General features: G+C 42.1%; 2 protein-coding genes across 2 annotated transcripts; one reads left to right on the plus strand and one right to left on the minus strand.

Moving 5' to 3' along the window:
* Positions 1-970: 970 nt before the first annotated feature.
* On the minus strand, positions 971-7,527 carry EAE97_011162 (uncharacterized protein; the record flags this gene model as incomplete). The annotated part of the gene is made up of 4 exons (XM_038881677.1): positions 971-1,071; positions 1,127-6,230; positions 6,286-6,909; positions 6,973-7,527. 4 exons carry the CDS (start codon positions 7,525-7,527, stop codon positions 971-973), a joined length of 6,384 nt encoding a protein of 2,127 aa, XP_038727409.1.
* A 3,825-nt stretch (positions 7,528-11,352) lies between these two features.
* EAE97_011163 (uncharacterized protein) lies at positions 11,353-12,331 on the plus strand (the record flags this gene model as incomplete). Its single annotated transcript, XM_038881678.1, has 3 exons — positions 11,353-11,526; positions 11,581-12,162; positions 12,236-12,331. The coding sequence occupies 3 exons, from the start codon at positions 11,353-11,355 to the stop codon at positions 12,329-12,331; spliced, it is 852 nt and encodes a 283-aa protein (XP_038727410.1).
* Positions 12,332-12,770: the final 439 nt, after the last annotated feature.

The raw sequence follows: 12,770 nt of genomic DNA on the forward strand, positions 1-12,770 counted from the left end.
AATGACTTGGATTCAATATTATGGAAGAGGGGAGAGGCGGAGAGTAAAAGAAGGATGTAGAAGAAGGGTGACTCGTTATAGTAAATATATAGATTGAATGAAGAAAAAAAGTTTATTTGAAAGATTAAAGTGACTTCTACTTCGCTCCGCTCTACGATAATTCTCTATGTACCCTACGCGTCTCCCTCCTTTTTTCTCCTTTCATCCCTCACTTTCTGGTCTGTTATATCCAACTACTAGCACTTGAACCTCTTTGTTTCACAATTTCCAGACATTCTTCATTCATAAAACATATCATATCAAATGAAATAACAAATCAAGCTTGTACTTTAGTAGTATAGTGTTCCGTTGGTATGGGAGAGATTGATAATCTTTAGTCATTCTACGTACCTAGTCTTAGACTGATACAAGACGTTACCGATTCAATGATTCAATCAATCTTGGACGACTCATCTTCTCAAATTCAAGCATAAGCATCATATATCATCTTAATCAAAACGGGTTTCAATATGATTATTGACAGCTTCATCACTTTTGTCTTCATGATGGAATTTCCTTTTCTTTTTTTCTTTTTTGTAATACCTGACCTTCTCCCGCTTTTACAAAATCGATATGAGAAATCAGGAGAATGGTTGTTCAAAGGCGTCAACGCCTGGGTAGCACTATTCGGGGCCTTGAAAAATATTTTGCAGGGTACGAATTTGAAGCCCACAATCTTGATCGTTGATACACAGGGCGAATTTCGAGACCTAGAACAGCTACTCGGCCTGATTGTTTCAAGATTGAACTTCTCTTTTCGTGATAAGTGAGGAGAGGGGGGGGGTAACACCAGGATTCAGATGATTGAATATCAGATATGTATATATCTATGTATGTGTATTCTTTTTCACGTGACCAGATAAATATCTAAATCTAACTGCGAATCTATCCCTCCTAGAATTCTCTATAAAACTGGTTTCACCAATCTACTCTATTCTTCCTCCGCCTCAATTCTCGTAAAATCTTCAATGCTCTCCAACAACACCGAACCCAACTCCTTCACGCAAGGTGGCACAACCATGGAAAAATGATCTAAAACCAAACATTAGCATATTTCAAGTTTCAAACAACCCGATTAGCAACTCACCAGCATCAACCTTATGAACCTTAATATCCCCTTTCAACAATAAATCCTCCCACCCATTCGTCCCAAAATCCCTCCTCTTCCCAAAAAACCAACTCTTAAACTCCTCCTCAAAATCTCCCAACTCCATTTCGCTCATCTTCTTCCCCCCGCTCCCCGGCCTCATCGCCGCCTTTCCTGTAATCCGATCGTTTCTCTCCTCTGGATTCGCACTGTCATTCAGCCCCTTGCTCGCCCAGATAATATGCGTTTTGCGCGGTGCCCTCCCAGCTGGAAAAGGCACCGCATCGTATCTACAGAGAGCGCGAACGGTGGACGTCAGGTGTTGTTTTTGCTGCACCGATAATCCCGATAATAGGTTTCCGCGCCCTACCCCGGTGAAGATCCCGAAACGCTCAATGAATTCCATGGTTACGTCTGCCATGGGAACAGAGACGTTGATGCGTGTATCCATTATTACGAGCCCGGTGATCGTCTCCCCGACCATAGCTAAGCGATGTGCAATTTCGTATGCGTAGATTCCGCCGGCGGACCAGCCACCGATTATATATGGGCCGTGAGGCTGGATGGTGCGCACGGCGGTGATGAAGATATCGGCCATCTCTTGGATGGAAATAGTGTATTCGGATGGAGTTTCTAGGAATGGAGATTCTAGGGCGTAGATCTTACGACCGTGGGGGAGAGCAGGGAAGTGAATGTAGGGTGTTACAGCGCCGGAACCGTCGGTAGCGAGGAAAAGTGGGGTGGCTTTGGAGTGGGATTTGCCTTGGATGAGAATTACGCGGGATTCGGGGAGCTTGGGTTGAGATTCTGAGGTGGCAATGTGATTTAATTCGAAGGAGGGGGATCCGTCGAGTTCTTCTCGCGCTGAGGCGATGGTAGAGTTGCTGTTGAAGAATGCGGCTGGGAGTTCGGATCCCGATTGCTTTTTGAAGATTGAGAGGATTTTGATACTGAGCATGGAATCAACTCCTATCTCGGCAAATTCAGTACTAGGTGTTAACTCAGTTACATCTAGTCCTAGTTCTGCTGCGACAATCTTGAATAAAGCAGTACTCTGAGTAGTCTCAGATGTGTTTTTTGATCTTTTGTTATTCTGAGCTTGCGGTTGGCTGCATGATCTTTGACGCTTAGCTGCTAGATTCTGTCGTTGGGCCTGTTTAACCATTGCCTTTGATTCTGGTATTGGTATAGTGCCAGAGACACTGCCAAGCTCCTTCTTCGCTTCTACTACAGTGGGAAAATTTGAGAAGAACGCAGCGGGCAGCTCAACCCCAGTCCTTTTTCTAAAATCTGCAATGATAGATATGCTCATTTGTGAATCTATTCCCAGATCCGCAAAGCTTGAGCTATCTTCCATCTCTAGTATGCTAACACCGGTTTTTGCAGCGACAGTGTTGAACAAGATGGAAGATAGATCGAGAGCCTCAACTGAGGTTTGCGAGCTAGTGCTTGATACTAGCGTCGGAACCCAAGAATTTTCCGACGAATCACCTACCGAAGAAGCCGCATCTTCCTTGTCCTTGTGCAAAATTCGAGTTTTGCGAGGAGCTGGGTAAGGATCAAGTGATTGTTCTTTCCCTAGCATCATGCCAAATATATCTCTGCTTAATCGCTGGAATTTGATATCGGTGCTGATCGCCACGAGGTTCGTGTCTGCAAAGACATACACGTCACACAAGCAAACACCTTTGCTGGTTCGCTCTCGGATGGTTGTGTAGGCTGTACACTGTTGGTTTTTTGACAAATCGCCCATGATGCTCATGCGTCCAATATTTCCCGCAATATACAGGTCTGTTTTCGATTTCGCGGGATCTACATTTAGCAACAGTCCTGCGAGATGTACGAGTGCATCTACAATGTATGGACTATGCGTGAATAAGCCTAGTTCTGGATCCTGTTTGAGAACCATAGTGGCTGCGGCATCCTCGAAGCTTTTTGCTATGGAGATTTCTGACAGTGCGTGGTAAGATTTATCGTAGTCGACTAGGGTTGAGAAGAGCTTGTAGATCAGGGGTTTAGTCATGTGGTGTGCGGTTTTGGAGTTCTCTAGGCTGCTGACCCTACTTTCGACCAGCCGTTGCATTCGTGACCATTCCGCTTCCTGCACAACATTTCCTTCGTTGACAATAATGCGACATGTACCATGTTCTGCCATACTGCTCGAGTTTTCAACAGAGCTAAAAGTAATAGATATGATCTTTTGCATGGAGTCAAGATCGGCAGAAACATGAACTATTTGTTCCGTATCTTTTGAATGAACAACAAGCGCATGCGTCATATTAAGATCAACCAGTTCTAGATTGGCTAAATCTGCTTCGATACCAGCTTGCTCGAGAATGAATTTCGAAGCTGTATATGCCATATCGCAGAATACGCTAGCGGGACAGATTGCAATGTCGTCTACAACATGGCCGCGAATGGCTTTGTAGAGATGTGGCTCTGAGACCTGAGATATAAAGATAGCTGATACGTGAGCGTCATTAATAATTAGAGATTCTACTTTCTGCAGGCATGTTGTTGAGAGAGTAGGTTTAGCTTGGATTTGAGGAGCTGCTGGCAATTGCGCTCGGTATGGTACCCAGTAGTCCTTCAAGTCGAAAGCATATGTGGGTAAATCTAATAGTCTGACGCTATTTAGATAATCGGCATGGAACTCATGCCAAAGCACAGAAAGCTTGGCAACATGTGCAGCAGCAATGGCCTCTGAAATTGTTCTCCAGTTATCTTTGCTGCGATGTAGTGATGGGAGGCAAGTTGGTTGTGCATCTGATAGATTTTGCGTGATAAGTCCGATACACACTGGATGTGGACCTATTTCGAGAATGACGTCGCTGTTTCTGATAAACCCCTCTAATTCACATGCTCGCACGGCTTTCATGAATGTGACTGGTTCACGAATTTGCCGTCGCAGATAAGTGGCATTGAATATTCCTCCAGAAGTGATCACATCACCAGTCAAAGTTGAGGCGACCGGGATTTTAGGTCTCATGAAGTGTGTTCTCTTCGATTCTACCTCGAAATCATCAAGAATAGGATCCATTGCCTGAGAATGAAATCCGAATTCAGTTGGAAGAAGTGAACATTGGAATTTCTTCTCCTTAAGCTCAATTTGAAGCGATTGTATCTCCTCCGTTGGGCCACTTACAACCGTGCTAGAAGGACCATTCAAACAGGATATCTCACAAGATAGCTGAATCTTTAGAACCTCTGAGACTTTGTCTTTCGGCAAAGCAATAGCTAGCATAGCCGAGGTTCCAGGTCCACACTGCTTCTCCATCAATGTGGCCCGCTTATTGACTAGAAATAAGGTATCGCTAATGGATAACACACCAGCAATGCACAACGCGGCGTACTCGCCAAGACTATGTCCGATGACCAAGCGTGGCTTGAGGCCTAGAGACTCCCAGTAATGGGCCAAAGCAATCTCTAACGCGACAATAGCTAGTTGAAGTTGAGCAGCTGTCGCATTTTTCACATCTTGCGCTCCGCGTATGATGTCAATAAAGGAAGCAAGGTCTTGACTGTCACAGAGAGATTGGTACGTATCGAGAATTTGCTTGAATCTTGGTGAAGTTTCATATAGTATTCTGCCCATTCCAGTGTATTGCGCGCTTTGTCCTGTGAATACGAATATAAGTGATGAGCCGGACTTTGATGGTAGTTCTAGCTCTATGCTTGAATCGAGTTGCTTCGTTAGTTCGCTAATGTACTCGCATACAAATGCTTCTCGGTAGAGTTCATGTTCGCGACGAGCAGTTGTTGTATAAGCCAAATCAGCTATCGAAGTATCTGGGTTCATCTTCAGGTACTGTATGAGGCGCCTCTTGTTTGCTGCGTGGGAAGTCAAGGTACGAGCGGAAACTGTGATGACGTGATGAGATCGTGGATCAGAACTTTTCGACACTCTTCGAGGTGCGTCTTCAATTAAGAGACTAGTATTGCCCCCCGCAGCATCAAAAGAATTGACCACGATTCTTCTCTTGCCGTCACCATTCGGTCTTGGAACTAGTCGGCCTTTGCCGTCTGCAATAACAATATTCGATGCTTCCAGGTCAGGAAACTTGTGATTAAGCTTGAAGGGCCACTCCGGCTGCGTTGGGATACTTCCTTCCTTCAAAATCAACAATGATTTAATGAGTGAAGCAATCCCCGCCGCCGCTTCACTATGTCCGATAACTGCCTTTACAGCCCCAATTCGAAGTGGATTATCCCTGCTCCGATTCTGCGCAAACACGTTCCTCACCGAATTAGTCTCGACATTATCCCCGGCTTGCGTCCCTGTTCCATGCATTTCTACAAACCCTACATCATGTGGATCTACGTTGGCCTTTCTCAACAGCCTCCCGAACAGTGTTTCTTGCGCCTCCTGCCCGGGATACGTTATCGAGGCCGCGCCTGCATTTGAATTCCTTTCTGTCCCCTTAATTACAGCAAGAATGTTATCATTCTCTCTCACTGCATCTTCCAACCTTTTCAAGACTACAACGCCGAGTGCTTCTCCCCGACAATACCCATCCGCATCATCGTGGAAAGTCTTGCACCCGCCAGTCGCAGATAAAAACCCACCTTTGCCCAGTCCGGAAAACATTTCTGGGGCCCCGAGTAGTGATCCCCCAGCTACAATTGCCATGTCGAGGTCACGATTATTGAGAGATTCGCATGCGAGATGTGCACAGGTCAAACTGGACGAACAGGCCGTATCAATACTGTAAAAGCCTCCGCCCCATTTAAAATAATGAGCTACTCGACCGGGATGAAATGCCCGATCTAGAGAGGGCAGGTAATGAGTATCGATTCCCATCTGAGCATTGATGTCTTTCCAGTCATCGACGGTTTGGCCAAAATATGTGCCGATTTTAGAGGGATGAGTAGAAGTGCCGGAATTACGCGCATACCCTGCTTTTTCGAGGGCTTCGTAAGTACAGAGGAGGAGGAGTCGTTGCAGGGGATCCATTTGGAGGGCTTCTTTAGGGGAGACGTTGAAAAGTTTGTTATCGAAGAGGCCGGGGTGGCGGAGGAAGACACCGTGGGTGGTCAGGAGGGAGTTTTTTATTTCGCCGGTGGGGTCATGGAAGTCGGAGATCGAGAAGCGAGAGGGAGGAATCTGTTAAGTAAGCGTTTGTTCTTATGAGTATTGCGTGCTTGTAGGAGAAAATTACCATTTCGTGTAATGCCTGTCCGGCTTGTAGCACCTCCCAGAATTCTTTCACATCTTCCGCAAATGGAAAGCGCCCGGACATCCCGATTACAGCGATATCACTCGATCTACCACGTGAGTTTACGGTGTCTGAACTTTCATGAGACACAGTGCGAGCGCTGCTGTGAACGACGGAGAAAAAAGGTGCTAATATCTTCTGCACCATCCCTGTATGACTACTTGGCCCCAGAGTCGTTATGGTGATTTCCGAATCCCTATCAAGACTAGTAATTGAAGCAAGACCCTCGACTGTCTTGTCAATCCACATCACTTTATGTGCTATATCATCCACAATTGCGTGGAGAAGTTCGCGTAGCGATGCTGCTAGATACGGCGAGCCAGTGCTTATTGAAACGAGTAATGATGTGTGTGGGAGTGCGAAGCCAAGAACAGGCGAATCTCCAAGAATAAAGGAGATATCTAGCGGTACGAGATGCGAAGCGTGAACCGCATTGGCTGAGGTGAGGTATTTGTGTGGTACGTCAATTGCGGTGTATAAACTTTGCAGTGTAGATGGAGGCCCGAAGACGGTAGTCCACGATTTTGTGGTTACGCCTGCGTATGCCCATCTTGGCTTTGGGAAATTCTACAACAAAGACCAAAGATCAGTATCGTTATTTTCAGCCTGAAATGTACAGCTCTGGCTTACCTTGTTGAACTCCTCCAACTTCTTCTCCAGGTCCCAAAACTCAAGGCCAAACAATATACAGCCCCATGATCTTTGCGTGTCCTCGATACATCGCGATCGCCTGCGTACAGCAACACCTAATCGCAGACTTATTGCTATGATTTCAATGCCCAGCTTGGCAATTTCACTCGTATCTCTCACTGCCGCCGCCACTGAAGCTGCAAGAAGACCGATGCAAAGACCGAGGGGATGTGTATTGATGTTATCTTCGGTCAATTTGTGAAAGAGCAAGTCACCAACTTGGATGGTGGTGATGAGAACGTAGCCAATCATCTCATCCGGGAACTCTTCTTTGGCATATCGCTGGCCCAACTCGAGAAGATCGTCGAAGTGCCCGAATACTCCTCGTTCTTCTGGCAGCAAGGTGCAAAGTTGACATTGTATGACATCACAGGCAGATCTTAGGAAGTCTCTCAGCTGTGGATGAGTCTTAGAGTGAAAGAAAAGAGTTTTGAGAGCGGAGAGCTTGTCAACGTGTACATCTCCAAAGAGGAAGATTTGGTGTGTCGGCGCCATGGCTTATGGATGGGTATAATTTCTTTACGGGAGGAGAAGAGAATGGAGTGATATTTCAGGAAGAGTGATTGTGCCAGAAGATAGGGTGCGGGGTAGTCAAGTGAGCACTTTATTTGCAAAAGGGGACTCCAGAGTGAAAGGACAGTGGTAAGAGGGGAGTCCGAGTTTACAGGAGTTCCGGTGATTACACTAGGAAAGGTTTTCCTTCGTGAACCAAGACGATTGTACATATAGTGGCGAGGAGGCGCCTCCTCCTATTCCTTTCCTCCTCAGCCTTTAGTTCATTGGTTCTTTTCTTGAGCAAGAACATAGAATTCTAGTTCTCGTCGACAGTATTCCCTAACAGGTAGAGACGAGGTAGTAAGATATAGAATGGATGGTGTGAGCTGTGTTGGAAATAGGCTGGCTGATTGAAAAGTTTTAGAAAACCATGTAAGTCTACGAAATATACACAGGTTCTGATCAGTAGGCTTTTTTTGAAGGAAGGGTAGACATTCTACTGCACAGCTTGTACAAGACTTTCTTGAGCGGCGTCTTTGGCGTTAAAAAACTTGCATAGTATCACCATCAGGTATCTTATTATTCCAATAGCCTAGTGCCCTGCATTCAGTAATCTATTCGACATACGAAGGGATGATACACTTATCTTCAGGCCAGTCTTAGATATTAGTTAGTCACTGTGGGATATCTATCCTTATGCGACATCCCGAGTTATCAAAACAACCGCGATATCTGACATTGGGGTAATCAATATAGTAAATGTGTATGCAAAGACGCCTGATAAGCCATCGGGATTCCTATCCAGTAGTTGCGTCTCATTCGTAAAAAGTTTGGATATCCTGTGTCCAATATTTCGAAACTTTCGAAGCGATATTTCATTTTCTAGCGCACTTTCTGCACAACCTCAGCTTACTTTCAGCAAGCCAATTCCAGAGGGGACTTCTGTTCTATCCGCAGCCTTTTTACCTTGTGGGGTGATATTCCTACCCGGGCATGCAGTGGAACAATATTCCTTTTTTCCTGGAAAGTCGGATACATCCAAATAATACAAAAGTATTGACAGATCTATAGCCAGCTAATAGAAGTGCACTATTTATTCTTAATACAACTTCAGAAAGCAAAGAACAAGCAAAGAACAACCTGGAATAACGTAAGTTGTGGCATAGCGCCGCCAATTGAGGGGGACTACCCCGTCGAAATATAAAATACACAACCACAGTGTGTCAAATTAATTTAAAAATAGAGGAAATCCAAACTTGAATAGCTGAAACAGTATCAAGAGCTCAGATTGGATAGTAAAAATCTTCATGGGAAAGTATAAGGAGAACAGAGTTTTGTGCAAAAATTATAGCGCGTCGCGTCAATGTAAGAGTTGAGGCCCCGGCTTATCGCACATTTAAGCGAGATTAGGGTAGCCACCTAATTTCACACACCTTATTTTTTAAAAATTCAATTATTATTCTAAAATTCATTATTTTCGACTCAAATCCAAAATGGATATTAAATATGATTACAAAAATGATAATTATAAATTTTATTAAAATTGGTATACTTCTTGACATTCTAAAGTTATTCAAGTTAGGATTGATAAAAAATCCTGGGAATGGATCGCCTCAAATTTAAATGTATTACGATTTATTGTAAGAAATATAGTTAAGTCCAATTCGATTAAAAGAATTCGAAAAAGAAAAACTTATTAAAAGCCTATAATGATTATTAAAAAGATTTATCAAATTATAAAAATAATTACTAAAGATTGGAGTGAAAAGAGGATGATTTTCAAACAAATTAAAAATGTATTTGATATTGAGATTTCGGTGTGTACAATTCGAAAGGAATTATATTGATATAGGTATAGGAGGTGTATAATATATCCTAAACCCTTTATCTTAAGGATATAAGTAAAAAAGAGGCTAGATTTTGTATATAAGTATTGCTGATGGGGAATTAGTGATATTGCTATTATTAGGTTAGAAGGAGGGGATTGGAGGCTAGTTATATAATTGAACGAAAGCACTTTCGAACTAGAAAAAACGGGTAGAATATAGGTTATTAAATGAATTAATGAAAAAAAATGTATTGATTATATTAAATCAGTATATCAATTAGAAAGAGTATTAATAATAATATGGAATACGATTGATTAGAATTATAAATCTCTATTAATCTTTTTGAAAAGACTTGAGGGTAATAAAGGTATCACCTCTAAAGTATATATATAATAAATTCTTAAATCTATTATATTCCTATTATTCAATAAGCTAGAATCTAAATATATATTTATAAAGAATAGTTTTAAGATGTATTCCAAATATATTTATAAAACTCAATTAGAGTATAATATATAAAACTTTAATTAGTTATCTTCCTCTTCGAATCTTAATCCAATTAAGAAAATATAATAATGGATAAAAGAGGAATTAAAAAAGTTATTATTTATATCTATTTTTATAAAGGAATTGAAATATGAATTATAAGCTTTTTAAAATAAAATAAATCCCTTAGATTTCAGGCTATATATTGAGAGATTGATTTATAAAATTAAAAATATAATTGAAATATAAGGATTAGTTATTATTTATTAATATAATATTCAAGTTTTATAAGATTATATTGTATAATTGATTTATTATTAAATTTTAAAAAATTAGATCGAAAAATGGGTGGTGTGTGATAAGCCGGGGCCTCAACTCTTACTTATCGCGATATCAAGCGCGCTACCAACAATCAAAACTATCGCCCATATAACAGAATATTACGCACTTCTCAAGTGGATTAAGGAATTAACAATCAGTAGTTGTCCACCAGAACATTGATCGTTGAATGCAGTAGCTGAAGGACTTTGCATATAACGCAGTTACATTTTAGACGATGTGTTACTTGTCTCTTTTGAGCCCTCACCACAATATTCTCCTGATCAGAATTCAATTCCACAATTTATTCAAAACGATATACACATCTTAGATTTGCTATTGGGTATAGAATCAAATCTATGTGAATGGCCAGAGCAATAAGAAGGTACTTGGTGTGTGGTTTGACGTGTGCTGAAATGTGGTTCAAGAGCGGGGAATAAGCAGAAGAATGCATATATCGTATTTACTTCAGCCACTTGGTGTCACAATATTCAGCCCCCTCAAAAACGACTTGCCGTAGCGCTATTGGAATCCATAAGTCAAGTCTTGGTGGGTCCTCAGTTAGCGGCGTTGCGCCACAACTCACATTATCAGATTTACAATCCAATTATACGGCATAGATCTGTAAGTGGCACTTCAATTTCTTACCTTGAAGTATTGGCACTCACACCGAGGCTTAGTGCTGAAAATTTGATCGGGTGCTTAGGGTATGCTTTGGTCTGTTTGCATAACCACGTTCCACAGATGTCAGTTCCAGCATGGAGTCTCGACGACGCCTCCTCAGCTATTTGTCCCATTGTGCCTCTTTTATTGATGGATTTATCGTATGATATATTCCAATATAATAGGATAGGAAGGAAAGGGTCACGCACATGGTCACATGAGTTACAGGTGGAGAGGCAAAAGACATCGTTGATGGGAAGATTTAGGGTGCTGCTGTGAGAAGACTGAAAGTGTGGTACAGTTTCAAGTGTTCGAGCTAAAGGGAACTCTTTTCCGTCTTTCTCTCTCCTTGTTTTTCGGTTTTGAGTTTAATATAAGATATTCACGACCTTCTACCTTGTCCCTTATACTCACAGCTTATTTCTGGAAGTTCTACTTTGCTTCATGGACTCATAACTTCTGGGGGAGAAGCATTGTTCTTAATTCATTTGTCACTTACTACTCATACTATTGAAATTAGTATTTCAAAATGGCCAATATAAATAACTCGGAAATTGAAGCCAAAATTGGAGAACGAAGTACGAACCTTCCATGGTATCAAGTTACTATTCCGTCTACGAAACTCGATGGATCGATTCGCGAGCTGCTCGAAGACTACGCGGGAATCCCACCTTCCGAAGTTGAGCCTCATGTTCAAAATATTGTTAGATCTTCCTCTCTTTTGTGATTTCTGGGAAAATGACGATTCTATACACAGCGTAATCGTGCTTGGAGTATCTTCCCCTATCCTTGCATAGGAAATTTTCAATTCCTCGACATCGTTATCACATCCTTCCCATACTATCCTAAACTTCTCTCGCGGTTAGCTTCTCCAGGTACCAAGTTCCTCGATCTTGGTTGTTGCTTTGGTCAAATCATTCGACGGCTTGTCTATGATGGTGCTCTGCCAGAAAACCTTTATGGTTGTGACTTGCGAACGGAGTTCTTTGAACTTGGCTATGATCTCTTTAAGGATAAAGACAATTTGAAAAGTACGCTCTTCAAAGCAGATATATTTGATGAGGACAATGTGGATATGAAAAGGCTTGAGGGAGATATTGATTTAATCTACGCCGGAAGTTTTCTCCATATGTATGGATGGGATGATCAGGTCAAGATATGCAAGATATTGGCAAGGGCTATGAAGAAAGAGGGAAGTGTGCTTATGGGAAGGCAGGGTGGAGGTAAAGTTGCGAAAGAGGTAACATTTCCCCTTCACGAAGAGAACAAGATGTTTGTACACAACGCGGAGAGCTTTCGAAAGATGTGGGACGAGGCAACCGAGACGACTGGCACAAGAGTGAGTTTTCCGTATCCATCCATCTATTCTGTCGATGGCTCTTGACTGACTGAGCTAACATGGTACAATTTAGTGGAAAGTGGAATGTGAGGAGGTTCAACTACGCAGTGACGATTGGAGAGGAGCGGAAGGGATGGTTTGGCTTCAATTTATCATCTTCAGAGAATAGATCTCCTTATATTCTTAGAGAGCCTGAACTAAGCTATAAACAATACATAGTGTACTAGTTGTGCCCGACCAACCATTTTGGTGGGTGGAGATTCAATCCACAAAAACTCAGGGATTAGCAAACCTCTTTTGCAATACTTCATCATGTTTCTTATTCCTTTCGCTGATATTAATTCATTGGCCACACTTACCTTATTATGCGCTTTGGTTTTCTATACCTAGGCATTTCAGCCTAAGATTAATCATGTTTATGGTCAGCTGTATCTCTACTTGCGAATAATAAATAGTCCTGCAGGCCAGGGGTTGTTTATCTGCATATCAGCTCGCAAACTACAATGTAACGTGGACGTGGCCGCACTTTACATCTTAAATATGTTTGCGATCTTTCTTTCATTGTGAATTCTATTATCTCATCATTCGAATTACTCTATTGCTCGTTT

This window comes from Botrytis byssoidea (genome assembly GCF_014898295.1).
Source record: "Botrytis byssoidea strain MUCL 94 chromosome Unknown BBYS_034, whole genome shotgun sequence".
NCBI lineage: Eukaryota > Fungi > Ascomycota > Leotiomycetes > Helotiales > Sclerotiniaceae > Botrytis > Botrytis byssoidea.